Below are 27,971 nucleotides of genomic sequence, written 5' to 3' on the forward strand. Positions count from 1 at the left end.
CACGTGGCCCTTAACACACAGCCCCCAGGTGGTTCGAGCACATCAGCATGCTGGTCATCATGCTAAACTGTGTGACGCTCGGCATGTTCCGGCCCTGCGAGGATGTTGAGTGCCGCTCAGAGCGTTGCAGCATCTTGGAGGTAGGTGTCAAGGACTGTGAGGAGGACCAAGAGGGTACCAAGTGTACCCTGCTCCTTCATCGTGACCCCCTTCCACCCAGGCCTTTGACGACTTCATCTTTGCCTTCTTCGCTGTGGAGATGGTTATCAAGATGGTGGCTTTGGGGCTGTTTGGGCAGAAGTGCTATCTGGGTGACACCTGGAACAGGCTGGACTTCTTCATTGTCATGGCGGGGTATGCAGCCTCAGCTTGGTATGCTTGGGAGTCCTAGGCCTGACCTCAGGACTGAGACCCGAGAGGGGCTAGGGTTTGACAGGTGGCCTTGCCGGGCAGGGTGCACATGTCGGTGGCCCCTGTGGGGCAGTGGGTGATGGGCTAGGAGTCATGGGCCCCTGGGGTCTTCCCCTTCCTGAACACCCTTGCTCCTCCAGCATGATGGAGTATTCTCTAGACGGACACAACGTGAGCCTCTCTGCCATCCGCACGGTGCGTGTGCTGCGGCCCCTCCGCGCCATCAATCGGGTCCCCAGTAAGTGTCCCCCTGTCCTGAGTAAGAGATCAGCCTGTGTGTCCTGCTGCTTACCCAGACACCAGCAGACTGGGCCCTTCTAGAATAGTCCCAGTTGGGATGTGATGGAGACTCCCAGTGCCTAGCGATGGGAGCCACTCAGAACCTTGACTTCATTGTCTGCATAGCATCTGGTGTGGGACTGGGTGCCGAGAAGGTTCCTAGCTACACCGCTGTCCAGTGGAGCCTGAGGCAGAGGGAGCACATGTGAGAGACTGGACTTGTGGGGAGGGACACACTGCATGCCCCCACTACACGTGGAGGGAAAACGTGCAGGAAATCACATGGCTGTGCTTGGGATGTGGCCTGTCCAGATGCCGACTGGCTGTCTGCCTGAATCTAGGGGTGGCCTGTCCGAATGCTGACTGGCCGTCTGCCTACGTCTAGGGGTATAGTTTTGGTGTTTTCTTAGGGGCTAAATTCAGATGTCCAGTTTGAGGGTGGGAAGGTACCACACTCTTGGAGCTGTGCAAGGTGTGTAATGTACATGTGTAAACAGGTATGGTTCCGGGTCCACACCCCCTTTTCATGCGTGAACAGATGTGGTTCCAGGTCCACACCCCCTTTTAAGCTGCCATTCAGCCTTCCACCTACCTGCCTGGCCATGACTTCTGGGATCAGATCCAGTTTAAATGCTGTGTAACATTGGGCATGTTACCAGACTTCTTCTGAGCCTCCAATTCCCTTTAAAACAGTGGAGTACAGAATATATTTCCCAGGGACAAAAGAGAGTGTGAGGTGAAGGGAAACATGAGGGTTCTGCCTGGAACCCTGTGTGTCCCATGTACTCAACAGAGCCACAGCAGCTCCACCTGGACAACCCGTGTGTTGGAGCAGAGATGAAACCCAGGTCCACTCCCATCCAAAATATTCTGGTTAAATGTCCAGGGAACTCTGGGATTCTTTCCTAGACAGGACCGCCTGTTCCTTCGAGCAACCCCAGTACCTTCAGAACTGTCCAACTACCTACCTTGGCTCTACTCTGACCCCTAGGTCACATGACCTAAGGCAGTGTGATCACATGACCTAGTTGGTTGCTGCCCCACGAGACAGTGTCTCTCCAATTGAAATATTAGCACCCCATCAGCTTGGACCCCCTTTTGACCCAAGGGCCGTCATTCCATGGCCACCCGTCTCAAAACTCCAGTTCCCTCTTGTTGTGTGGCCCAATGCTCCATCAACAGCCTAGGCTGGCCCTGTGCAGATTTTGAGCTACATTCTTTTGATGACTGAGGGGGGCAGACCCAGGATGAGGCCACCACTGACCCACTTCCTTGATTTGTTCAAGTTCATACACCACCCAGGACAAAGGGCTTCAGCATTGCTCTGAGATAGGGCACCTCCCATGCCTTCCCGATAGCAGGGTCCTGCAGGTCTGCTCTTGCGTTGGAAATAAGGAAGCCCCTACCCACAGCCCAGCAAAACCTCAGAACCCAGTGTGCTGGGGACCCTACAGAAGCTGCACTGGCCGTCTCGCTGGCCCACCCTGGGGATGCTACACAGTGAGGAGCAGGGACAGGTTTGCCCTGGCCATCTGGGGCTGCAACCCGACTCCCTCCGGGGGTCCATCAGGCCTTTCCTGTCCTGATAGACTCGGTATGGATTTGTGAGTGGCAGGCAGGGCTCGAGGGGAAGCTCCCCGAGGAGACTCTACCAGGGCTTACAGCTGTGTTGAGCACCAGCCCTGCCTCCCTCAGGCATGCGGATCCTGGTCACTCTGCTGCTGGACACGCTGCCCATGCTTGGGAATGTCCTTCTCCTCTGCTTCTTCGTCTTCTTCATCTTCGGCATTGTTGGGGTCCAGCTCTGGGCTGGCCTGCTGCGGAACCGCTGCTTCCTGGACAGCACCTTCGTCAGGTGTGCGAGCCCCACCCATGATCCCAAAATGTTATCTCTGGACTCGGCCCTTCAGGCCTTCCCCTTCTGCAGGCCCCACCCCCAAAGGGCTCGTCACTCCAAGACTGTTCTGCCGTACCCCAGTATGAGCCCCCCCCAAGGTGTTCTATCCCTGAATACCCATAGAGTGAACCTGGGTCCTACTTTGTGATCGGTCCTGGAGTGCCCAGGTACAGTCCCCAGAGACAGGGTCAGTGTGGAGATGAAGACATAGGCTTGGTAGTTCAGGGGCAGGTTCTAAGAGGGCTGGGGTGGAGGCCACTTCATCCCGAACAGTTTTTCCCTGTGAGTGCGTGTGAGGGTTTGATACTAGGTGTCTTTAGCCCCAGAGGCCTGTCTGGGGTGGGATGCTGTGCACATCTTCTGCCATTCCTGGCACAGTTCCTGGCAGTGTCCCTAGTGGCTGCTGTCCTCTGCCCCTTGCATCTGCCTGACTCCATCCAGTGCCTCCTGAATGTAGGGACCCATATGCCAATATGGCATTTACTTTGTGGGAACGAGGGTGTATCCATCCCCTTCATCCTGGGCCCCACTCTACAGCGTTAGAAGATAGGTAACCCAAGGCTGATGACCCTCTAGGGTGTCCCTGGTAGGGGATGCTGGGAGGCACCCTGCTCCTCACTAGACCCCACTTGTGAGCTGTCTGCCTCCTCCAGCACCAGTCAGATACCTGAGCACTGAGCCTCTAGGATGGATACCCACAGGCCAAGGGTCTTCTGTTCCTGGGTCTCTGGGTCTCAGAGCTTCTAAGATGTTCTTGGAAAGGAATGTGGGGGCTTGGAGAGAGGAGGACAGTGGGTCCATGAGGTAATGCCAGGGAGCCTAGAGTTGTAGAGACACACTGTTGCCAGGTCCCACTCAGGAGACGTCACTGTTGTAGACACCGTGGGAAGGGAGTGAGGATGGGTCTAGAGGCCTTGAGGTGCTTTAATCATGGCCTGTCTGTCACTGTAGCAGCTGACAGACATAATAATAATGCAGTGAGCTGGGTACCACATTGTAGATCCAGTACCTCTTCCTTCATCATCTCGAGTCCAAGGCCCAGTTGAGGGGTAGGAAGGAATTGCTGTCTTGATGGGCATGTGGGATTCAGGCTTAGAAGCCCTGAGTGAGACTGGATGAGCGGATGGGGGAGTGGTGTTCAGGCCAGGAACCCCCTAGCCATGCCTTGACCTTCTGCAACCCAGGAACAACAACCTGACCTTCCTGCGTCCATACTACCAAACAGAAGAGGGTGAGGAGAACCCTTTCATCTGTTCCTCACGCCGCGACAACGGCATGCAGAAGTGCTCGCACATCCCCAACCGTCGTGAGCTTCGTGTGCAATGCACTCTTGGCTGGGAGGCCTACGGGCAGCCACAGACTGAGGATGGAGGTGCTGGCCGCAATGCCTGCATCAACTGGAACCAGTACTACAATGTGTGCCGCTCAGGGGAATTCAACCCTCACAACGGCGCCATCAACTTTGACAACATCGGCTATGCTTGGATCGCCATCTTTCAGGTCTGTGCTAGAATAGTCTGGGGGCACCTGGGGGTGTAGGATGGTGACCCCTGAGAAAGGCACCCATGCTGGGGTGTGACACGCACTGCTGCTCTTGGGAGCTGGAGAACGTGGGCCCATGTCCAGCTGCCTGCCTCCTCAGGTCATCACCCTGGAGGGCTGGGTGGATATCATGTACTACGTCATGGATGCTCACTCGTTCTACAACTTCATCTACTTCATCCTCCTCATCATTGTGAGTGTGGGCGTGGTCGGCTGGTGGGCATCCTGCATTTGGTGGGGGGCGGGGGAAGTCATATCCTGCCCCTTCCCCCTTGTAACTCATTCCGGACCTCCTAGAGTCCCTAAGCTCAGTGGTATGGAGGCATCTGCTGGGATGGGCTTCGGTGGGAGGGGCAGGCAGGTGCTTCTCTGCCCTTCCTGCAGTGGAAGGAAGTAGACCGGATGGAAGAAGATCTGTGCAGCCCCTAGATCTAAGGTGATGCCCAGAATCTTCACAACAGTTAGTCCCGTCTTTCCACATTGTGTCTGGTCCTCTTAACACAGCCTCCCCACAACAAACATGTGTGATCTCCCAGCCCAGCCCCCTGGAGTGAACATGAATCTTTGGCAGACTCCCATAGCATCCGTGACCCCACATTTCTTTGGTCCACGACTCCCTGTTAACGTCCATACCACACATAGTGCATCTAAAGCATCTGTGTCTCAGATTTAGTCTCTTGTTGTCCCTCAATGTCCTGTGGGTCTCAGCTAGGACATTGTTAGGTCATCAAACATTCCCAGATCTCTGGGTGCACAGGAGCTGCCTACAGGGACCCAGCAGGGAAGGGTTGTCACAGTTGTAGTCTCAGACAGCCCATATGGCAGGACATAGAGGAGAGCCAATAATGACCTGTGCCAGGGAGAACAGGCCATAGGAGCTGGCTGGGGAGGCCCCACAGAAGGACGGTGTGACCACAGTGGAGAGTACATTGAGGCTAAACCTGAGGAGTAAGAAGTCCTGCGTGCAGGACTCCAAGGGAGGTCCTTGTCTCATTATCACACAGTTGCAAAACACCTATTGTATGTCACCTAGTGGATGGCTGGAATAGTCCTGCTTAGAGCATTGTGACGAGGCCCCAGTCCCCAGAGCAGGTCCTGACTGGGCTTGGTAAAGAACAACTGATGGTCACACACCCCCTGCCACAGGTGGGCTCCTTCTTCATGATCAACCTGTGCCTGGTGGTGATAGCCACGCAGTTCTCAGAGACAAAGCAGAGGGAAAACCAGCTGATGCGTGAACAGCGGGCCCGCTATCTGTCCAACGACAGCACGCTGGCCAGCTTCTCGGAGCCCGGCAGCTGCTACGAGGAGCTCCTCAAGTATGTGGGCCACATCTTCCGCAAGGTTAAGCGCCGTAGCCTGCGCCTTTACGCCCGCTGGCAGAGTCGCTGGCGTAAGAAGGTGGACCCCAGCAGCACCCTGCATGGCCAAGGCCCTGGGCGGCGGCCACGGCGGCCAGGCAGGCGCACAGCTTCCGTGCACCATCTGGTTTACCATCACCACCACCACCATCATCACCATTACCACTTCAGCCACAGTGGCCCACGCCGGCCCAGCCCAGAGCCAGGTGCGGGTGACACCAGGTTGGTCCGGGCCTGTGTGCCCCCGTCGCCACCATCCCCAGGCCATGGGCCACCAGACTCTGAGTCTGTGCACAGTATCTACCATGCTGACTGCCATGTGGAGGGGCCGCAGGAGAGAGCCCGGGTGGCACGCTCCATAGCCACTGCTGCCAGTCTCAAGCTGGCGTCAGGCTTGGGCACCATGAACTACCCCACCATCCTGCCTTCAGGAACAGTCAACAGCAAAGGTGCCACCAGCCCACGCCTCAAGGGGCTCCGGGGTGCCGGAACCCCGGGTCCTGCAGCTCGAAGTCCTCAGAGCCTGGGCAGCCCCAGCCCCTACGAGAAGATCCAGCATGTGGTTGGGGAACAAGGTGAGGACCCAGCCCCACTGTGTAAAGCAATGGACGGGGTGAGAGGGGAGGTATCCGGGCAAGGCAAGTCCTTGGTCCCAAGTGTTCTGGGCCCACATCCCGTTTGCTCCTGCCTGGCCCCAGGAGGAGGCCATTTTTGTGTCCTTGCCACCGCTCTGAAAAACTTAGGGTCCACAGACTGTCCCCTTTCTATGAAGAAACTAAAATGGTTGAGTAGGAGGGGGATGAAGATCAGAATCTTGGGGTGGCAGGGCCTTGTGTGCTGCTGCTGCTGCTGCTGCTGCTGCAATAGCCTAACCACACCCATGTCTTGGCATCACAGGACTAGGCCGAGCCTCTAGCCACCTGTCCGGCCTGAGTGTGCCCTGCCCCCTGCCCAGCCCCCAGGCGGGCACGCTGACGTGTGAGCTGAAGAGCTGCCCATATTGTGCCAGCGCCCTGGAGGACCCTGAGTTTGACTTCAGTGGTTCGGAGAGTGGAGACTCAGATGCCCACGGAGTCTATGAGTTTACGCAGGACGTGAGACACGGGGATTGCCGAGACCCCGTGCAGCAGCCCAATGAAGTGGACACGCCAGGTCGTAGCAGTGAGAGGCGGCGGCCACCACGGCGGCCAGCCTCAGAACCAGGAGGGCTAGGCCGCCTCTGGGCTTCTTTCAGTGGCAAGCTGCGTCGCATCGTAGACAGCAAGTACTTCAACAGGGGCATTATGGCTGCCATCCTTGTCAACACTCTGAGCATGGGCGTTGAGTATCATGAGCAGGTGGGCTCCCTCCCCTGGGGCAAAGCAGGGGTGGGCTTGCAGGATGATAAGCACCAGTTTTAGAAGCAGAAAGCAAGTCCCCAGGTCTTCTAGAGTTCTGGTCTTTTCTTGGGGTCTCTGAGGGTTGGCACCAAAGCAGGGAACTACCTAACCTGGGACTTTTATTAAGTCAGCCATTATGGCTCCTTGGTCTGGGGTTCTGCTGAGTGTTGAGCACAATGCCATTTTGTTGAGCAGCTCCCAGACGTGGGAGGAATAGGTGGTTTGAGGTCACCAGGGACTACCCCCAAGAGTGAGTGAGGGGGACCCAGAAACACCGCAAGGACTTCCACCCAGCTCCAAGACTCCATGGAGAGGGGCTACCAAAACTTCCTCAGCTTCCTGGCCATGTCTTGGGGGACCTGAGAGACTAGAGCGGGGGGGAGTCAGCATCATGAGCTGGCCTTTTGAGGAGGATCAAAGGGTACCTGGGATTCCTCAGGGCTTGGGTTCTGCAAGCCCTCTTCTTTCTTCAGCCCCAGGGACAATCAACACTAGGGAAAACAAGGCCAAGCCTAGCAAGAAGGTGAGAGGAGGAATGGACAGGGATGCTACAGGACTCAGGAAGCCCAACCCTCTTTTAGTGAATGGAGTGATTTCCTGGGGCTTTTACCTCTGGGCTTTTTTTATTCCTTTTTCTTATCTTGGAGTAAGCAAAGAAAGTCTACCAACTGTGGCCTTAGGCAGGCTTGGGCAGGTGGTACTGGGGTGAGGAGAAGTCTACTCCATCTTGAAGTACCCGTGCATACAGGCATATGTGCAAACACTACACGTCAGGCTCACTTATGCACATGTGTACAAGTCTGCATGGTTGTAAACACTGCACATGTGTGATTCCACTGTGTGCATGAAAATCATTCATACACGTGTACTTTGCACATGTTAAAGGCTCTCACCTATGTACATAAAGGCAAGTGCACATGCATTTGCACTGTACACACAAGATTGACCTATGAACACGGAAATCAGTTCACTTGTGGTGGGGCCGGATGCATATGAACACACAGGTATGAGGATTTGGGCAAGTTTTCTACATATCAAGTGTCCAATACAACAACTTCATGTTTGTGCTCAAATTGTGCTAGAGAACACACCCAACCTATCCAGCATGCAGGAATGCATGCATATGCACACATGCAGGGCATAATGGTACAGGTATAGGCAAACATGCATGCACATATTCCTACATGGACAGGAGAGTCAACATATTCATGATGAGAGACCTGCTTGGCCTGCAGAGGAAGAGGTGGGTGAGACATAGGTACCAATGCTGCTGTCTTGTGCATCCGTAGCCCATCCTGCGCCCCCAGCACAGTGTCTCAGACTATCCTGTGTTTGCAGGGCCTGCAGAGGAAGGGGAGTCTTGGGAGACTTGGCTGTACTTGTGTCCAGCTGTGATTATTGGAAGGTCAGGATGGGAACTACCAGAGTGGAAGAGCCAGACAAATTGGCTGTCTATCTAGAGGAGACATTCTTAGGTCCTAGTTCCTTCCCTAGGTCGTAGGCAACTCTTCCAAAGAGCCTGAGTAGCTGTAGGTCCCTTGCATTCTTGATGCGGTGAATTTCCATTGGCTTCTGGGTACTGTGCCCCTAAAAGGGCGGGAACCCTGGTGGATCCTAACCACCTCTTCTGACCCACAGCCTGATGAGCTGACCAATGCCCTGGAGATAAGCAATATCGTGTTCACCAGCATGTTCGCCCTGGAGATGCTGCTGAAGCTGCTGGCCTGTGGCCCGCTGGGCTACATCCGGAACCCCTACAACATCTTCGATGGCATTGTTGTTGTCATCAGGTAGGACCTGTCCCTGCCCACGTTAGAGGCTCCGAGAGCCTCACTTCTTCCTAGGCACTACCGAGAGCAAAGCCTGCCATGGCTGGAAGGCTGGTGCTGGAATTCATAGCAGGCGGGATATGAGGACCCTGGTCACTCACATAATAGACCATAGGGTCTAATCCCTACCTTGGGGCCCTGTCCATGCTATACAGTTGGTCAGCCATGTCTGTAGTAGGGACCAATTTCCACACTAACTCTGGTCCTGGGGTGGGAAGTGGCATTTGCAAGGGTGAAATAAGCACAGAATGATGGAATGCTTGAGATTGGGCCCATATCCCTTCAAAGGAGGGTCTCGTAGCTGGGGGGAATGAGTTGAGCATACAGATGTGCCAGGCATGAAGGGCCAGGGTAGATGACCCCGTCAGCAAGTTCCCTGACAGCTGGGAGCCAGAGCTTCCCTGAGGCCCAGGATGGGGCTACTGTAGTTCCCAGAGTACCATGATGCCGCTGGATCTGCCCCCAGCTATGGGGTTGAACAGAGGCTCTGGTGGCTCCCAGACCGGCCATCTTGACCCTCAGACCATCATCCCAACCTGTAGCGTCTGGGAGATCGTGGGGCAGGCGGATGGCGGCCTGTCCGTGCTCCGCACGTTCCGTCTCCTGCGGGTGCTGAAGCTGGTGCGTTTCCTGCCGGCCCTGCGGCGGCAGCTGGTGGTGCTCATGAGGACCATGGACAACGTGGCCACCTTCTGCATGCTGCTCATGCTCTTCATCTTCATCTTCAGGTGGGTGGGGCCCAAGCTCCTCCCTCAGGGCACTGAGCGCTGGGGGTGGGGCTCTGCTCTGTGGGGGGTCCACAGGTGGAAGAGATAAGTTGGGCCCCCGGGAGTGGTGCTGGGCGGGTTTCTAGTGGAGTTTGCTCAGCGCCTTCTGTGTGCCAGTCTTGCCACTTGGGGAGGGAGTGGGAGAGTGAGGCTACTGAGACCGGATGTCCTTTCCACTGTCCAAAGGCACTATGGTGGCCTTCCATCCATCCACCCCTTTTAAGGCCTTCTCAGCTATAGAAAACTTGTTGAACCTCAGGGTTGGCCCCTACTGCAAAAGTAGGGTGTGGTGAGGCTGGTAGCTAACTCAAGCAGAGGGGGTACTGGGCCCCGTCCACTCAGTGCCCATCCCCCTCAGCACTCTGGGAGGGGATCCTGGGCCCCTCCCACTCAGTGCCCATCCCCCTCAGCATCCTGGGAATGCACCTGTTTGGCTGTAAGTTCAGCCTGAAGACAGACTCTGGAGACACGGTCCCTGACCGGAAGAACTTCGACTCCCTGCTGTGGGCCATCGTCACTGTGTTCCAGGTACAGCCCCAGTTGTCCCTAGGACAACCAAAGGCTCTATCCCCAGGGAGGCGCAAGGGTCTCCTTGTGAGGCCAGACCCACCTTCAGCCCTGCAAATATGTCCCTCCAGATCCTGACGCAGGAAGACTGGAACGTGGTCCTCTACAACGGCATGGCTTCCACCTCCTCCTGGGCTGCCCTTTACTTCGTGGCCCTGATGACCTTTGGGAACTATGTGCTCTTCAACCTGCTGGTAGCCATTCTAGTGGAAGGCTTCCAGGCAGAGGTAAGGGGTTCATAGGCTGAAGTCTGGGCATGGAGACAGTCTCGCCTCAGCAGACCCTCCACACGTTCACACTGCAGCCTCTAGGCCCCACATCTCCCTTGCACTCCCAGGCATATGACTTGGGCTGGGTCCAGAGGACCCTGCTGTAGGAACGTCACACTCACCTTGTGTTGCATGGTTTCAGGGGGATGCCACCAGGTCTGACACGGATGAGGACAAGACATCTACCCACTTAGAGGAAGATTTTGAGAAGCTCAGAGATCTTCAGGCCACAGGTAATGTGCTTACATGGTATAGACCAGTGGTTCTCCACCTGGGGGTTGCAGCCCTTTGGGGTTACACACTAGATATTCTGCTATCAGATACTTACAATACAGTTCATAAGAATAGCAAAATTATAGCTATGAAATAGCAACAAAAATAATTTTATGGTTGGGGGGTCATCACAACTTGAGAAACTATATTAAAAGTTGGCATCACTAGGAAGGTTGAGAACCACTGGTGTAGACCGAGGCAGAGTTCTGGCAGGTAGGTTCCTACTGCTGGGACCTCTGCAGGCTCAGACAGCCCCCTCATTCTCCCCTAGAGATGAAGATGTACTCACTGGCTGTGACCCCTAACGGGCACCTGGAGGGCCGGGGCAGCCTACCGCCTCCTCTCATCACGCACACAGCGGCTACGCCTATGCCCACTCCCAAGAGCTCCCCACACCTGGATGTGGCCCACGTTCTCCTGGACTCACAGCACGGCAGCAGTGGTCCGGTGGACCCCCAACTGGGGGACCAGAAGTCTCCGGTAGGGACCAACCCCAGCCCCTGAGATAAGGGAGGTTCCCCATAACACCCCAGCCTGTCCGAAACAGGGTCGGGGCCATTCTCTTCCTGGAAGCCAGGGTGGCTCCTCCTATGAGACAAGCCTGGAGCCGTGAAAGAGGAATGAATTGTGTTATGACCCCTCCTGGTTGCATCTGGGTAAAATTACAGAGAATAAGATAAAAGCCAACCAAGCACGGCACACCGGAGAAACATGGGGCCTGACAAAGACTCTTAAAAGCAGCCTGGGAAACTCATAGGCAGGCCTCACTGAAGGTCCATGGGCTGTGGAGGACATGGCAGCTCACTTCTGTCCACAGCCAGAGTGCCTGGTGATGGCTTCCCATGGCTTCTGAGACCCTGAGAAGGGTCAAGTCAGGGTAAACAGAGGCAGCAGCTAGACCACATGGAGGAATTTAGGGGCAGATCTGAGGGCAAGACTTGGGCGAGAGAAGGGAGAAGATGAGAAAGTTGTGTGTGGCGAAGAAGTCAGGAGTCCCAGGACCGAGCCACTTTGCACAGCTTGTCACAGTCTCCTGCCAAGGGGCCCTGATAGATGGACAGAGACAGGTTCGGGGAGAGCAAGGCTCAGCTCCTGTGAGACCCTGGAGCTGAGGGTGAGTCTGGAGATTGATTGGTTGAGTTGTATGGGAAGCTAGAGGGGCCTGGGCTATGGGCCTCTGCAAATCAAAGGCTGCTCAGAATCACTTTGCCAGGCCTGGCTGATGCTGGGCCTTTGCTCTAACCATGTCCAACTGAGTCAGGTGTTACCTTAAAGTGCCCTGGCGAGGTGGGAGAGCAGTGCATGGCCAGGCATACAGCAAGTGTTTTGTGGATGCCCACGGTGGCAGTTAACAGCACCATCTTGGGAGAGGCCCTCCCATCCCAGAAACTGGGGTATGAGGTGATCCTTAGGCCTGTGCAAGTCCACTCACTCCCTGCCACCCCTCAGGCCAGCCTCCGCAGTTCCCCCTGTACCCCGTGGGGCCCCAACAGCGCCGGGAGCAGCCGCCGCTCCAGCTGGAACAGCCTGGGCCGCGCACCCAGCCTCAAACGCCGCAGCCAGTGCGGGGAGCGCGAGTCGCTGCTCTCCGGGGAGGGAAAGGGCAGCACAGATGACGAGGCCGAGGACGGCAGGCCAGGCGCGGGAGCCCACCCAGAAGCCTCGCCGGGGCCCCGTGCCACCCCACGGCGGCGGGCCGAGTCCCTGGACCACCGCAGCGCTCTGGACCTGTGCCACACCCCGCGGCCTGCTGCCCTCCTACCCACCAAGTTCCACGACTGCAACGGGCAGATGGTGGCCCTGCCCAGCGAGTTCTTCCTGCGCATCGACAGCCACAAGGACGATGCGGCCGAGTTCGATGATGACGACATAGTGGATGTGAGTGGGTGGGTGGGATGCGGTGGGGCACGGGCCACTCTCTGAACCGTTTCCATCCCTCCCTGGCAGAGACTAAAGGCAGGGTGCCAACTAGACCCGTAGTTACCCCATCTCCTCTCTCAGTGCGGTTCCCAGTAGAAGGGAGGGAGTGGGGGAGCCAGAGCAGGTGTCCAGTTTGTCCCATTAGAAGCCACATGCCGTTGGCGTTGAAGAAACGAGGTGGTCACTACAAAAAGCAGCTCTTACTGGTTGAGGGGTTAGTTCTTCAGGAGCCAATCAACTCTTCCATCCCCGTGGCCTCCCAGCATGGCCACCCTCCCATTGCCCCTGGCGGGGGAGTGAAGTAGAGGGGGTAGGGAATGGCAAGGAAGACTGTCCTGAGGTGGGAGGGTCAGCAAGAGGAGGCTGCTGTGACTCAGACTCCATCTCTATCCCCAGAGCTGCTGCTTCCGCCTACACAAAGTGCTAGAACCCTATGCACCTCAGTGGTGTCGCAGCCGGGAGTCCTGGGCCCTGTACCTCTTCCCACCGCAGAACAGGTGAGCTGGGTTAGGGCTGCCTACTCCTGGGAAGGTCGAGTGAACGAGCTCAAGCTGATGCACCCGCGGCCAAGCAGTTCACCTCAGGCAGCACGAATAGACACCAGATCTCTTCGGGGTCTTCTCACCTCGGCTCCCTCCTCAGGCTCCGCATCTCCTGCCAGAAGGTCATCGCACACAAGATGTTTGACCATGTGGTCCTTGCCTTCATCTTCCTCAACTGCGTCACCATTGCCCTGGAGAGGCCAGACATTGACCCAGGCAGCACCGTGAGTCTCCGAACGCAGCTGGCCCTCTGGGTGGGGCAGGGGCAGGTGGACTTGGACTTCCCGCTGGTCTCTCCCTGCAGGAGAGGGCCTTCCTTAGCGTCTCCAACTACATCTTCACAGCCATCTTCGTGGTAGAGATGATGGTGAAGGTACTGATGTTCCCCCTCCCCCTCGGGTCTCTGTCCTCCGTCACCCTGTCCTGGGACCCTCTACCAAGCCCATACATGACTGTCCCTCCCTCAGGTGGTAGCCCTGGGACTGCTGTGGGGTGAACACGCCTACCTGCAGAGCAGCTGGAATGTCTTGGATGGGCTTCTTGTCCTGGTGTCCCTGGTTGACATTATCGTGGCCATGGCCTCAGCCGGCGGTGCCAAGATCCTAGGCGTTCTGCGTGTGCTGCGCCTGCTTCGGACCCTGCGGCCTCTGAGGTGGGGGTGTAGGGGGCGGGGCCACCCATATAGATCCAGAAAGGACCCAGAAGCCCAGCCCCACCTCTGCCCAACTGTATGGCTCTGCAGCCACACACTCATATCACCTTAGGGCCTCTGCATGTGCCATTGCTTCTGCCCGCTGGTCGGTCACCTTCTTAGATGCTCCCAACAGCATGTCCCCTCTGCCTGGGTGCAGGGTCATCAGCCGAGCTCCGGGCCTCAAGTTGGTTGTAGAGACTCTGATATCATCGCTCAGGCCCATTGGGAACATCGTCCTCATCTGCTGCGCCTTCTTCATTATCTTTGGCATCCTTGGGGTGCAGGTGTGTGGCCCTGGCTTGTCCAGTGTCTCCCCCACCCTGGGCCTCTGCTCCCCACTGGTGGAATGGGTCCTGTCCTCCATGGTGGGTGGTCAGCACATCTAGTTTGGAATCCAATCCTACTTAAGGTAGGCAGGTCTGTGGGCCAGTGATTGAGCCAGGACCCGTGGAGTGACAGCTCCTTCCGGTCAGCTTTTTAAGGGCAAATTCTACTACTGCGAGGGCTCAGATACCAGGAACATCACCACCAAGGCCGAGTGCCATGCCGCCCACTACCGCTGGGTGAGGCGCAAGTACAACTTTGACAACCTGGGTCAGGTAGGTATGGATGTCATGCAGTGTGACTGTGGAGTTAACTGCGGATGTGGGGGACATGGCTACAATCCTACCCCGCCAGTGACCCTCACCCTGCTACATAGGCGCTGATGTCCCTGTTTGTGCTGTCGTCCAAGGATGGTTGGGTGAACATCATGTATGATGGGCTTGATGCTGTGGGCATTGACCAGCAGGTGCGCAGTCTGGGACAGCTCTCGTGGGTAACCGTGAGCAAATCCTGCAGGGATTGGGGCAGGTCATCTCAGAAACCTTCCCCAGAACTTTGGGCGGCCGTGGTGCGGTCACTTCCTCTGACCCCACAGGCCAGTCCTGGGGAGGACTTACAGGCAGGAAGGTGACTGACTGGTCAGGGACTCACCTTCTTGTGTGCCACAGCCCGTGCAGAACCACAACCCCTGGATGCTGCTGTACTTCATCTCCTTCCTGCTCATCGTCAGCTTCTTCGTGCTCAACATGTTCGTGGGCGTGGTGGTGGAGAACTTCCACAAGTGCCGCCAGCACCAGGAGGCTGAGGAGGCGCGGCGGCGTGAGGAAAAACGGCTGCGGCGCCTGGAGAGGAGGCGCAGGAGTAAGGCGGCCCCCGAGGTGGCGGGTCGGTACCTGAACGCATGCTGTGTGGCACCCAGCTCTGGGCCTGCAGCCCCCAGCCCAGATGGCTCTGCACGTGGCCACCTTGCATGGGGGCCAGGCCTTGGAAGAGGGGCCGACTGGAGTGAGCAGCTGGGGTGCCTGCCATGACAGGATGCAGGATACCCCATGAGGGCTCAGGAGGCAGATGGGACCCTCCCAAAGCCCTCATGCATTGGAGAGACAGGACAGTGGGCTTTAGCTTGGGAGCAAGGAGGGCTTCCCCACACAGTGTCCCCACCACAACCACTCAGACATGTCCTTGTTTTTCCAGGCACTTTCCCCAACCCAGGTACCTGCCCTGCTCTGCATGCTCAGCCTGCTGCTACTGCTGCTGTTGCTGCTGCTGCAGTGGGAAAGATGGGTGTCTTAGGCCTCCAGGGGCCACCTCAGGGTGGGGCACAAGTGCCAGGGTGCTGCCAGAGGGTGGGAGGAAAGTCAATGGCTTACCCATCAGCGTCTGTGTTGCTGCCCCTGCCCTTGCTTGGCTCTCCTCATGGCCAGCATGTACACCAGTCTGTTGTGCCCAGGGGACAAGGTCCACCCTTGTTCCCGAGGACTCGTGGCTGCTCCCTGGTGTCTCAGCTGGCTGTCGGCCTCCCTGGCTGCTTGCACGAGCTGAGCTCGCTAATGACTGCATGTTGGGCTGAGGAGCATGTGGGTCCAGGGTGGGATGGTCGCCCATCAGACCCTGCTCTTTCAGGCCTTGGCCTTCAGTCCCTGAGTGTGTGGTTCTAGGCCGAGGTGGGTTCTGGGGTGCAGGGTGGCTAAAACCCTCACCAGTGGGACCCTTTAACTACACTGGGGTCCCCGAAGAGGACTGCTGCAGGCACACCTTTTAGTGTAGATAAACCTGGGGGAGATGCATGTGGGGTGTGGTCCCTCAGGTAGTTTCCTGTCCTGACTTCAGCCTCGGGCTCTCTGGGATGCACATCCCAGGCCACAGGTGGTCACTAGTGGCCCCTTGGAGGCCGGGAGGGGCTAAGCCTGAAGGCCAGGGATGACTTTATGTCATCTCTGTCCGAGTGGGGCCTGCAGAGCCCAGGCAGGGAGATGGCTGCCTTACCAGCAAGATGTCTAAACCCCAGTGTCAGCGTGTGGTTGATGAAGAGGGCAGTCCCTTCAGCCTGTTCCCCAGACTAAGCCACTGAAGAGTGGGATCTGGGAAGGCACTTACAAAGGGAGGCTGGGACGGTTCATCCCTCCTGGACACTGTTGGGGGCCCCAGTCCTGCTCCCTGGGTACCGTGGACTCACAGGAACCTCTTGACCAGAACAGGCCTTTCTGAAAAGAATCTTCCCTCTTCCTGCCTGGGACTAATCCAGGGGCCACCCAGCCAGGCTGTGGCCCTGCCTGAGCTATGTCCACACACTTAGCATTCCAAAATGAGAACGGGGCCTCGGTATGCCAAAGTGGGGCAGGATGGCCAGGCAGTCCTGTAGCATCCAGGTTGCTCAGGCGTTTGCCCTTTTCCACAGAGGCCCAGCGCCGGCCCTACTACGCGGACTACTCGCATACGCGCCGCTCCATCCATTCGCTGTGCACCAGCCACTACCTGGACCTCTTCATCACCTTCATCATCTGCCTCAATGTCATTACCATGTCCATGGAGCACTACAACCAGCCCAAGGTGGCGAGAGGCCGGGGTTGAACTGGGAAGAGGGCCCCCAGCGGGATGGTGGGGGGACACAGAGCTTGTGTTCCAATACAGGACTAGGGGCTGAAACTCACCAGGGCCCTGCCTGCAGGTGTGGACACAGTTGTATGGATACCAAAGCAAGAGGGGCTGGCCAGAGACCTCAAGCCTGAGGGCCGTTGTCCTTTTCCTCACCCTCTGTGTATTTGCTGAAGGGATTCCCTCTGTCCACCTTTTCCACAGGGGTGCCTCAGGGTTCTCTGTAGCAGAGCCTTCTGGTGGAAATACACTTGGCCTGTGGGAAATTCCATCTGTCCGCCAGGGCTGAGGACAGATTACCCTGGTTCCTCCCTTTCCCAAAGTCCTCAGCCTGCTCACAGGGTCATTGGGTGATGCCCTCAGGCCTGCCACGGGCGGCATGGAGTTGGCATTCAGGGAGCAAGGAGATGGGGCAGCTGGGAGCCGCGGGGCATCTCAGCCAGCTCTCCTCTGTCCCTAGTCTCTGGATGAGGCCCTCAAGTACTGCAACTACGTCTTTACCATTGTCTTCGTCTTTGAGGCTGCACTGAAGCTGGTGGCCTTTGGGTTCCGGAGGTTCTTCAAGGACAGGTGTGTGGTCTTGGAGACAGGGCAGGTCGGGGCCTCAGGTGGCCTGGGACAGGCTGCAGGTGGTAGGGAGAAGGCTCTTCTTTCCCTTCTGGGTGAGCTTTGGCTGAGCTGCAGCTACTCCAAGCCATGGCCACACTAAGCTTCACCCATGGCTGGCCAGGTGGAACCAGCTGGACTTGGCCATAGTCCTCCTGTCCATCATGGGCATTGCGCTGGAGGAAATTGAGATGAACGCTGCCCTGCCCATCAACCCCACCATCATCCGCATCATGCGCGTGCTTCGCATCGCCCGTGGTAGGTGGCCTCTGTGTGCCCTGTCAGTAGGAGGCCCCAGACCCAGCCAGATGGGCAACAGACAGGCTCCGTCTTTAGCTAGTGCCTGGGACATCTGCAGCCAGAGGGAAAGCCTGGTCTGTAGATAGGAAGTGAAGGGGACTGGTGTCCAGGGTCCCCTGGGCTGTTGGGTTTGCTCGGCCCTCTTGACGTTTGGCTCCTGCCCTAGTGCTGAAGCTGCTGAAGATGGCCACAGGCATGCGTGCCCTGCTGGATACCGTGGTTCAAGCTCTGCCTCAGGTAGGTTGGAGTCCGGCACCCTCTGAAGGCCATCACAAGCCTTCAGGGGACAGACTTCGGGGAGGGCCTGGCACATGTCCCTTGCTTGCTTGCTCTGTCCTGAGGCCAGGGTCATGCCCGAATGGTTGGCTCGACTGCTCTGGAGGAGGTTGGAGATGGCATCCTACCTTGGCCTCAGGCTTTAGGCAAGAGCACTAGTGACTGGTGCCCGCCCAGCTGGTGCACATGGGAGGTAAGGGGCCACAGCAAGGCCAGCAGGGCCCGAGGTGAGCTTGCCAGTGGACAGAGGACTCCAGTGGTAGCTTTTGAGCCAACTCTGTCCAGAATCCTGAATTTCTGCACCTTCTGCCCTGCCCCAATCCTTCCTCTCCCCGGAGTGCAGACTATATATGCACTGCTCAGCTTGGCTGTACCAAGCAGGAACACACTAGAAGATTTGCACACATAGTCCACAGCCCAACCTGCTGCCTGACCACCCCTGCCCTGTGCCCATCCTCCAGTTCAGCATATTCCTATCCACCCAGCTCCCCGCTCACTTATTCAACCCACTGCCACCTCTGCCTAATATGTACCCTTGCAGCTGTATGCCCCCCCTCCAGCCCTCTGTACTGTCTGCCTCCATCCTGCCTGATATGTGCTGACCTTAGCAGTGTTTTAAGCCTCATCTGAGTGGCTTTCCACACCATGTTTACTGTCCATGGGGTCAATGACGGAGGCCGGGGCAATGCCTTGAATAGGGACTGGAGTGGATGCTGGGATATTGTGCATGCAGGCGCTGGGGCTGGCAGACCTCATGGGTGGTTGTGTGAGATCCCTCCTGATGCTCCTGTCCACTGATCACCAACCCAGTGTGGGGACTCTGAGGTGGCCTCTCCATGTGGTAGACATGGGACCCCCTCTAGGCCTTGAGGGCTAAGCAGAGGGTAGAGCCGCTCCCAGGAGCAATTGGGAACCGTGGAGGAGCAGAGGCTAGCTTACAGAGGCATGCCGAGCTGGGACGGAGGATGGGTGATGCTCTAGGCCCAGGAAGGCCAGAGCCTAAGTGGAACTGGAGCTGAGCCCTCTGCCCTGGGCTGGGAGCAGTGGGGCCGAGCAGACTGGGCCAGCATGGGGCTGACCTTGTTCCACTTCTCTCCTGTGTAGGTAGGGAACCTTGGTCTTCTTTTCATGCTCCTGTTTTTTATCTATGCTGCCCTGGGAGTGGAGCTGTTTGGGAGGCTCGGTGAGTGTGACCACTCTGGGCCTCTCCCAGAAGGTGATGCTGGTCCCCGGGAAGGTGGCTCTTGCGTCTGCCCCACCCTACGTCCACAGGTTTATAGGGTGCAGGGCATTGGCCTAGACCAAATAGTCTGTAAGCCTTCTGGTGTATCCTCAGTCCGCCTGACCCCCTGTTCACCCCCGACCTTGTCAGCCCAGTGCTTAAAGCAGGTACACATACTCACACCTGTGTGCACAGACACGCACACTCAGAAGCACACCCCCGGATCTGTGTTGCACGAGACCACACTCAAGCAAGCCAAGCAGGGTCACACTCCAGAGTGAACATGGGCCCTGGAGGACATGCACACACTAGCACATACCCATGCCTCGCCCTGAACATTGTCCCCGAAAAGGTTGCCAGCAATGTATCTTCTGTCTTATTACCTAAGAGAAGTCTAAGACTTTATTCTGTCTGGGCTAGGGCACGTTGGGAACTGCTCAGCCCTTCCGCTAGCTGTGGGGATCTTCTGGGGCTTTTGCTTGACCCAGTTGGACAGAGGCCATGCAGGTTGTCACAGAATGTTGTCTGCCCACCCAGAGAGCTGAGTCCAGGCATGGCTCCCACTCAGTCATCACACAAATTCACATCAAATGCTTACAAGTCATTTCTTCCCCGCCTCCGAGTCTCCCAAGACAGGTCTGGCAACCAGGCTTGGCATCCAGGCCTCATTGTGCCCCAGGGAGCCCCTTTGCTTGGTATATGCCAGCCGTGAGCAGAGAGGCCAGGCCTAAGGCTTGAGGGTACTTAGGAGCTCAGATAGTGCTGTCTGCTGAGGACAGGTCCTTGCAGAACAGAGGCCTGGGCCCCAGGTTCCTACCACGCACGCCCCAAACAGCCCCACGTGAGGTACGGTCTGCTGACCTTGTCCCAGTCCCACAGAGGCGCTGAGTGGGCCGGGACTTTTCCTTTCAGAGTGCAGCGAGGACAATCCCTGTGAGGGCCTGAGCAGGCACGCTACCTTCACCAACTTTGGCATGGCCTTCCTCACACTGTTCCGAGTGTCCACCGGGGACAACTGGAATGGGATCATGAAGGTATTTGTGGGGCTGCTCCCCCGCTCCCCTCTTCCTGGCTATGACAGGGACGACAGAGCTGTGACTCGGCCCCCTCCCAGGACACTCTGCGGGAATGCGCCCGTGAGGACAAGCACTGCCTCAGCTACCTGCCTGCGCTCTCGCCTGTCTACTTCGTCACCTTCGTGCTGGTTGCCCAGTTCGTGTTGGTCAATGTGGTGGTGGCTGTGCTCATGAAACACCTGGAGGAGAGCAACAAAGAGGCCCGCGAGGAGGCTGAGATGGATGCCGAGATTGAGCTGGAGATGGCTCAGGGGTCTGCAGCCCAGCCCCCGTCTGTCGCACCGGTAAGGCTTCTTAGGGGGCCCAGGAGGGTCCCAGGGTTTCTGGGGTGCTCCTGCGCCTGATAAACAGCTTTCCGCACCACAGGAAAGCCCGGGTACCCAGCCCGACTCTCCAAACCTCCTGGTCGTGCGCAAAGTGTCTGTGTCCAGGATGCTCTCCCTGCCCAATGACAGCTACATGTTCCGGCCGGTGGCTCCCGCCATCGTCCCACACCCTCACCCGCTGCAGGAAGTGGAGATGGAGACCTATGCTGGTAGTGCCCCTTCGGGTATGGACTCTGGCAGGGCAGCAGGGACTGGGCAGGGAGGTTGGGCAGGTGGGAAATTGGACAGCCTGTCGGAGAGGGGTGGGGGCCAAGTCTTCAGGCCACACAGTTCAGATGCATCCCTACCCCAGGCCCAGTCACCTCTGCTCACTCACCGCCCCTGGAGCCCCGTGCCTCCTTCCAGGTCCCATCAGCTGCATCCTCCCCAGCCAGGGCCAGCGATCCCCTTCGTGCCCTTTCACCTCGAGGTACACCCCGCTCTCTGAGCCTCTCACGGATCCTCTGCAGACAGGTAAGGGAAACTTTCGTCCCATCCCACAGGCCTTTGGGGCTCCCTAGGGTTCCTTTTCCCCATTTGGAGTGTTAGCGAGGCTGAGACCCAAGAGGACGGGTGCTGCAGCATGTGTTTTGGACTTGGAGTTTTCCATCACTGCATAGTGGGTCTCAAGTCCCCTACCAGGTGACTCAGTAGTCCATCAGCAGGCCAGCTGTGGTAGCAGAACCCCTCACGGGACTCAAGTCCCATTCTTAGGCAGAAGCCTCGGTCCCCCCGCAGTGGCTAATATGCCTCTATCACCCAGCCTGGTCCATAGCTTCTTCCTGTCCTTCTCCTCAGTTCCCACTACCTGGCCCAAGAGCTCTTGGGAATTTCCTGTTCCTGGGGTACAAGTTAGACTGTAGGTATATGGGGCTCAAGAGTGAGGAGGCAACCTGGGCCCTTTTAAAGTTCTCCAGGCCCCGAAAGACTGCCTTAGGAGCTCAGAGTTCTTCTCCGTGTACCCACAGTGTAGCGGATTCATCCTCTGAAGTCTCATAGGTCAGTAGGTGAGGCCAGCGTCAGGGATATTCACATCAACAGCTCCCAGGCCCATCCAGGAGGGTGAGAGTCACCCTAGAGTATTACCAACTTGACCTTCCCAGGGCCCAGTGAGGAAGAAGGTGTCTGACTGCTGGGTGCTTGACAGGGCCTTTAACTTGGCCCTCCCATATCATTTCAGGAGGCCATGCACACCGAGTCCCTGGAAGGTCAGGTTGATGATGCTGGAGAAGAGAACATCCCAGACTACACAGAGCCTGCCGAAAATACCTCCACGAGGCAGGTGCCTCTGGGCTCCCTGCGGTCCCCTCCCTGCTCCCCACGACCTGCCAGTGTCCGTACTCGCAAGCACACTTTTGGGCAGCGCTGCATCTCCAGCCGCCCTCCCACCTTGGGAGGAGATGAGGCAGAAGCAGCAGACCCAGCGGATGAGGAGGTCAGCCACATCACCAGCTCAGCCCACCCCTGGTCAGCCACAGAGCCCCACAGCCCAGAGGCCTCCCCAACAGCCTCCCCTGCTGCCAAAGGGGCAGCGGGCAGTGGGCGGGACCCACGCAGGTTCTGCGGTGTAGATGCTCAGAGCTTCCTGGACAAACCAGGTAGGGCAGATGTCCAACGGTGGCCCTCTGTGGAACTGGATAGTGGAGACAGCCACCTAGAGTCCGGGGAGGGGAGGGGCCGGGCCTCAGAGCTCGAACCAGCTCTTGGTGCACGAAGGAAGAAGAAGATGAGCCCTCCCTGCATCTCCATCGAACCTCCCGCTGAGGATGAGGGCTCCTCCCGGCCGCCTGCAGCTGAAGGTGGCAACACTACCCTGAGGCGCAGAACCCCATCCTGCGAGGCTGCCCTCCACAGGGACTGCCCGGAGTTCACAGAGGGCCCAGGCGCTGGAGGGGATGCTGTTGCCAAGGGTGAGCGCTGGGGCCAGGCCTCCTGCCGGGCAGAGCACCTGACTGTCCCCAACTTTGCCTTCGAGCCTCTGGACAAGGGGGGACCTGGTGGAGACTCTTTCTTGGACAGCGACCAAAGCGTGACCACAGAACCCAGAGTTTCTTTGTCGGGGGCTATAGTGCCTCTTGTACACCATGAAACTGAACCTTCTGTGCCCTCTGGCGACCCCCCAGAGAAGGGACAAGGACTGTACCTCACTGTGCCCCAGGCCCCCTTGAAGAAACCAGGGTCTCCCCCAGCCACTCCTGCCCCAGATGACAGTGGAGATGAGCCTGTGTAGATTGGACTGTGTGTACACAGGGTTTTGGCATTCAGGTTGGTGGCTCCCTGCAGGGTGGTAGCCCCAGTCAGGGCCATGAGTGGACCCTGGCTCAGGCCCCACTGAGGCAGAGGGACCCGGAGATACCATCCCGGGAGAGGCAGCAGACATTCAGTCTCTGCACCATGACGCAGGAGCAGCCTCGGGCCCCACGAGCCTCCCTCGTGGTGATTCAGGTTTGGGTTTTCCTGAGTTTTAACCACCACCATCTGAAGTCGTTACCAGGACCAGGTCATCAGTCTCAGGAGGAGAGGCTCTGTCCTGGGAAGGACCAGAAACTCCTCATGGGCAGGAGGGCACCGCAGCTCCATCCACGTGACACAGATTCCCATAGGGAACACATGCTTGAGCCCCTCGTGCCCTGGTGGGCAGACGTTTGGTCCCGCGGCCACCACATCCAGTTATCACCTCCATTCACGGTCTCGTTCTTGTCCGTCACTCAGCGTTCTTCCTCTCACACGACCCCTCTCCCTACTCCATCCTCTTTGAAGGTCTAGAAACTTGTCAGTGACCCTGGGAAGGGCAGCATCACCAAGGAGCAATGGCCCGTGCAATAAGACGTCATAGTCCCGAATGAGCGGGGCTTCCCGTTCCGTCCCAGGCCTTGGGCCTTGATATTTATTTGCCCTCCGTTTGCTTTGTCACCTGTTTCGCACATTCAGGTTAACGTCGCAATAATCAGATGCAGAAAACTTGGCTTCCTAAGTCAAAGATAAGGGGCGGGAAGGGGCAAGGCAAAGCTGAATAAACACTAACTTATTTAAGATGTATTTGGGTTGTGACACCTCAGTAAGAGGTCTGAAGTTGGTGGGAGGTGGAGCCTAGCCAGGATCTCCCCAGCCAGCACTTGACCATCAGGACTCCAGAGATCAGCAGCAGGAGGAGGCTGGGCAAGAAGAGGCCAGCCAGGAGGGGAATCCAGGAAAACCCTTTTGTTCCTGGACCACCTGATTCTGGGACGTGGTGGTGGATCCAGTTCACATAGGCAGTAACTCGAGCATAGACACCAGGCCGGTCAGGGCGGCCACAGCCCTCACCCCAGCTGACCACACCAGCCTGCTGCCAGGTCCCAGCCACCTGGCAGACTAGTGGCCCTCCAGAATCATCCTGCAGGATAGGCCAGAATGAGGATGGGATGCCAAGGATTTGGGGACCATCACCATGCTTCATCCATGCTGTGCCATCCCCTCCATGTTCCCAGCTAGCTCACCTGGCAAGCATCCCCAGGGCCCCGGGCACATAGCATGTCTGGCTGGATGATGGTGCCATTGGGGCTGCTGTAGGCCTGGCTGCAAGTCTCTACATCCACCACGGAGACTTCTGCCTCCTGCAAGTTGTATGGGGGCTTCAGAGGCTCTGAGAAGAAGGAAGGTTCAGGAGGAGTTTGAATAACCAGCCCTATGCTGCTGGAAGTGAGCAAGTGGCAGGCACACCCTCATACAGTCAACCTCCCACCATGCTGGCCTCTGCCTCCCCTCCTCAAACACATACACACCCATATGTGGATCAGATGTCGATCTTGGTGGAGACCAATATGTGTTTGACTTTCAGGAGGAACAGATGTGGCCACTAGGAGCAAGCGGTAGCACCCGTGGCTCCTACTTCCCTTCCAGGTAGCCCTTGCCTTCCCTTATTCTCCATGGAAGAGGGTTTCAGAAAGGGCTCTTCTTACCTCCCTCCCGTGTGTGGCCCCAGCCTGTCACCCAGCACCGCATCCCCGGGTAGAAGTCAGCTGAGGCCTCTGGGAGGCACACAGGCTGGACCCAGCTGGAGAGGGCCACAGGGGTGCCCAACTGCACCAGGGCAATGTCTCCACTGGACCCTGGTGGCCCCGGGGGGCTAGAGTACAGGATGATCTGCTTTACAGTGGAGAAATGGGGCGACAGGGTGATCTTCAGCTCTCCCAAGTGCACCTGGTAATCGGACGAGTTCACAGACCTGGGAGGCAGGGAGAAATGTAAGTGTCCCCCTCGAACAATGACTAACCTACCCACCACCCACCTCTGCCAATACCCAGTGTCCCACTTGTCCCCAACTCTAGGCACAGAAACATCTACTGTGTACACGGGTGGTGAACCTGGCAGTGCCTCACACTTCAGGACCCAAGGATGGCAGCCTGTGGTCCTGACACCTCTGGCTGGAAGGTGTCCAGCCTGCTGAGGGCCAGCAACTGTTCTAAAACAGGGAAAGTCAGTCCTGGAGTATGCAAGAAAAGTAGAAGGGCTTTGGGGCTCACTAGATTTAGGATATCTCCCGAATACAAGCTGGGTAGGTGGCTAGGCTCACTCTCAAACCCAATGGGGGTTAAGTGTTCTTTGCCATGTACTGGCAGATGTGGTAGAGGGGACCCCACCCCCACTGGGCTTGCATACTGCCACTTTAGGTGGGTGGCACCTTAATGTGGTTTTCTCTATTGAAGAGGAAATCTTGGACTTGGGTGTCAATCATAGGCTCATCAAGGACCTATTTGCTACCACTGCCCCATAAGCCCAGGCAGTCAAGCCTCATCGGGCCACTCACCCAGAGAAGCAGTGGGCCGCTGTGAGTACCCATTCTGGGCTGAGCAGAGACCCTCCACACACATGCACCTTCTGCAGACGGAGGCTAGCCTGCCATGGCCATGTGCCAGCTGAGGCAGCATGGCCTCCCACGATTCGACTTCCTGCATGCGAAACCTGAGGCTGGCCACACCCTGATCCGGAGGAGGCACTGTTGGCTAGGGAATCCCAGAGACTGGCATTCTGCCCAATGCCTTTCCTCTGGGGCCCTCCATGATTCCCACTCCTTAGCATCTTGGGGAACCCCGATGTCTCTGATTCCCACTTGCTGGTCCCCCCAGCCCAGAAGCATTGTGGGTGCAGGAAATAACAATGCCCTAGAACAGTGATCCCCAACCTTCCTAATGCTGCAACCCTTTAATACAGTTTCTCATGTTGTGGTGACCCCAACCATAAAATTATTTTCATTACTACTTCATAGCTGTAATTTTGCTACTGTTATGAATTCTAATGTGAATATGTTATATGAAGATGATATTAGGCCACTCCTGTGAAAGGGCTGTTTGACCCCCACACACAAGGGATCACGACACACAGGTTGAAAACCGCTCCCTAGAAGCAATAAGTTCATGGATCTTGGTGTCTGAACACTGCCCTATAGGAGGACATAGCAGGCTCCTTGTTAGGATGGTTGGGTGGGGCTGGGGCAAGCAGCTGACTGCCTTGAGTTAAGGGGGTAAGAAAGGGCTAAGAGTGATGGGGCAAGGGAGGGGTTCCCTCCCTGGTGAGAAGGGATTTCCTGTTAGAGTGATACTCAATAGATGTAATGCCACAAAACACTGGGGATGTGTTAAATGCCACCAAACGCTACACTGTAGCATGGCTAAATTTGATGTAAATTTCACCTTAGGTTTCTCTTTTAATGAAAAGTAGAGGTGACCCCACAGGGGAGAGCTTCACTCTTAATCTGCACAACAGAGTGAAATTGGAAATTGGGTTCATGCTGATAGAAAAAAATGAAAGTAGACTACATCCCTGACCCCAGACACCAGGTCAATCCTAAAGAAGGCTAACAAGATGCCTTGAGTCTCCTTCCCAAGAGCAACATCAGCAGAAGAAAGGGATAGGCTGTGAGGACCAGCAGCTGGTACAGGCGATTCAGAATAGCTCTAGAAGATACAAAGTAGCCAGAACAGAAGTGCCGAGGTGCACCTTCCCAGGTGAAGCTAGCCTGTGCTCTATCGACCAGGGTATCAGAGATTCCTGTGACAAGTCCATAGCCTCCCTAGGCCAGGCCACCCCTCCCCCACAGGCTGTCCCTCTGGGGCCTGCCTGCCAGGACTGACTTCTGATCCTGAAACTTCTGCTGGGGACATACCTGACTGCAGAGCCTCATGAGAGATACCTGAAGAAGGGAGACAGAAGGATTAGGGGAGCTGCCCATGAGAGTGACTCTGGTCCCCTGGACCTAAGCATTGTCCCCCCGTGTCCCAAGGTGGTCCTAAGGTGAATTTCCCGCCCTGACCTGAGCAGCTAAAGCTGGGATCTATCCAGATAGATGGAGTCCAGCCAGGTAGATGTGGCCTGGTCAGCTGCCATCCCAATACCGGGTAGAATGGGACTAGCAATGGGCCATAAATAACAGCTGAGGAGACCCTGAATACTGTCCCAGCCTTAGCCCCTCACAATCTCTAGGTCCTCCTGAGGAGGGCCGTGCCAGGGTCTGGTATAGGTGTCCCCCACACCCACACCCCAAGCCTCTGTCCCCAGCAATGATGGCCAAGCTACCCAACTGAGGGGTCCAGGCAGAACAAAGACCCATCATGAAGAACTTGGCTTTTGCCCACCTAAGTTCTGATTTCAAGGTCCCCAGCTCCCTCTACAGGGCTCCCAACTCTCTCAGAGCTCCAACCCAGGGAATGGTGGAAAATGAGGGGGAATCAGGAGGAGGTCCAGAGAGGAAGCAGGCCCACTCCTACTCCAGAGCAGGGTATAAACAATGCCACACAGATCCCAAGCCAGCTCACTCACCAGGAACAGCCAGAAGCAGTAGGAAGCCACAGGGCCCCAGAGCCATGGTGTCTGCCCACAACAGAGACAGGACCACCCTCCCCCGCTCAACCCAGGGCCTGTCAGCACAGGGTGGGGCAGGAAGCGCCTCACACCTGCTGTAGAGCTGGAGGGAGAAGGATACAGGCTCCCCACCTGATCCTGTTGTATACTTCAGGGAGGGGCTACCACCCACATTTGTCTCACATGAAGGCTACACCCCGCCTTGTCAGCGAGGGACAAGTTCAAGGACACAGAAAATAACAGCAACAGAATGGGGCCCAGCTGTCCTCACCACAGCCTGAGCTTCTCTTCCCCAGTGTGGAGAGGAGGCAGTGCAGCCTTGGTTCCTGCAGAGCCTGCTTCTCCCATTCTCCAGCTTTTTAACCTCCAAGGCTCCTCAGAGAGGCCCAGTCCTCTATGATGACACACCCACCTCCTGTGTCCCTGTTCTCATGTCCAGCCCTGAGCCCTAACTCTGCCCCAGATAAATAGATCCTGTGCTTCTGATTTGTCAGGAGCTAATGGTCAGCTGACCAGGGGTGTGGCCAGAGTCAGGAACTTCTCCCAGCTCCAAATCACAGGCCAGGATCGGAGGGTCTCACTGATAACTCTTTGGGTCAGGAATCCCCAGTCAGATGTGGGGAAACTGACGATAGAG

The 27,971-nt window shown here is 57.0% G+C and overlaps 2 protein-coding genes and 1 long non-coding RNA gene across 8 annotated transcripts; 1 reads left to right on the forward strand and 2 right to left on the reverse strand.

Annotated features, from left to right (window-relative positions):
- Cacna1h (calcium voltage-gated channel subunit alpha1 H) lies at nt 1-23,533 on the forward strand. 5 transcript variants are annotated; one of them, XM_087910752.1, is made up of 34 exons: nt 1-140; nt 221-354; nt 552-649; nt 2,386-2,545; nt 3,772-4,087; nt 4,230-4,322; nt 5,276-6,065; nt 6,388-6,827; nt 8,508-8,659; nt 9,241-9,426; nt 9,876-9,993; nt 10,104-10,259; nt 10,444-10,534; nt 10,846-11,054; nt 12,024-12,452; nt 12,891-12,991; nt 13,137-13,260; nt 13,341-13,409; nt 13,504-13,688; nt 13,888-14,014; nt 14,204-14,329; nt 14,431-14,520; nt 14,723-14,915; nt 15,249-15,266; nt 16,453-16,604; nt 17,110-17,219; nt 17,380-17,513; nt 17,722-17,792; nt 18,936-19,014; nt 19,966-20,087; nt 20,168-20,413; nt 20,496-20,679; nt 20,808-20,968; nt 21,675-23,533. In XM_087910752.1, the coding sequence occupies exons 1-34, from the start codon at nt 48-50 to the stop codon at nt 22,722-22,724; spliced, it is 6,807 nt and encodes a 2,268-aa protein (XP_087766878.1). In that variant the 5' UTR covers nt 1-47; the 3' UTR covers nt 22,725-23,533. The 5 variants fall into 5 exon arrangements, with proteins under 5 accessions (XP_087766878.1, XP_087766881.1, XP_087766879.1 ...); XM_087910755.1 differs by having other exon boundaries at nt 20,886-20,968; XM_087910753.1 differs by having other exon boundaries at nt 20,496-20,664.
- LOC146892853 (uncharacterized) lies at nt 7,728-13,663 on the reverse strand. Its single transcript, XR_015738913.1, has 2 exons — nt 13,543-13,663; nt 7,728-13,334 (listed from the first exon to the last, which is right to left on the reverse strand). It is a non-coding gene; the product is annotated as an uncharacterized LOC146892853 (long non-coding RNA).
- Nucleotides 23,354-27,737, reverse strand: Tpsg1 (tryptase gamma 1). Of its 2 annotated transcripts, XM_048436138.3 has the most exons (6): nt 27,293-27,444; nt 26,640-26,666; nt 25,284-25,455; nt 24,436-24,701; nt 23,974-24,119; nt 23,354-23,870 (listed from the first exon to the last, which is right to left on the reverse strand). In XM_048436138.3, exons 1-6 carry the CDS (start codon nt 27,336-27,338, stop codon nt 23,550-23,552), a joined length of 978 nt encoding a protein of 325 aa, XP_048292095.3. In that variant the 5' UTR covers nt 27,339-27,444; the 3' UTR covers nt 23,354-23,549. The 2 variants fall into 2 exon arrangements, with proteins under 2 accessions (XP_048292095.3, XP_085550911.2); XM_085694785.2 differs by lacking the exons at nt 25,284-25,455; nt 26,640-26,666; nt 27,293-27,444 and adding an exon at nt 27,606-27,737.
- Nucleotides 27,738-27,971: the final 234 nt, after the last annotated feature.

The sequence above is a fragment of the Myodes glareolus genome, chromosome 9 (assembly GCF_982192425.1).
Source record: "Myodes glareolus chromosome 9, mMyoGla1.1, whole genome shotgun sequence".
NCBI lineage: Eukaryota > Metazoa > Chordata > Mammalia > Rodentia > Cricetidae > Myodes > Myodes glareolus.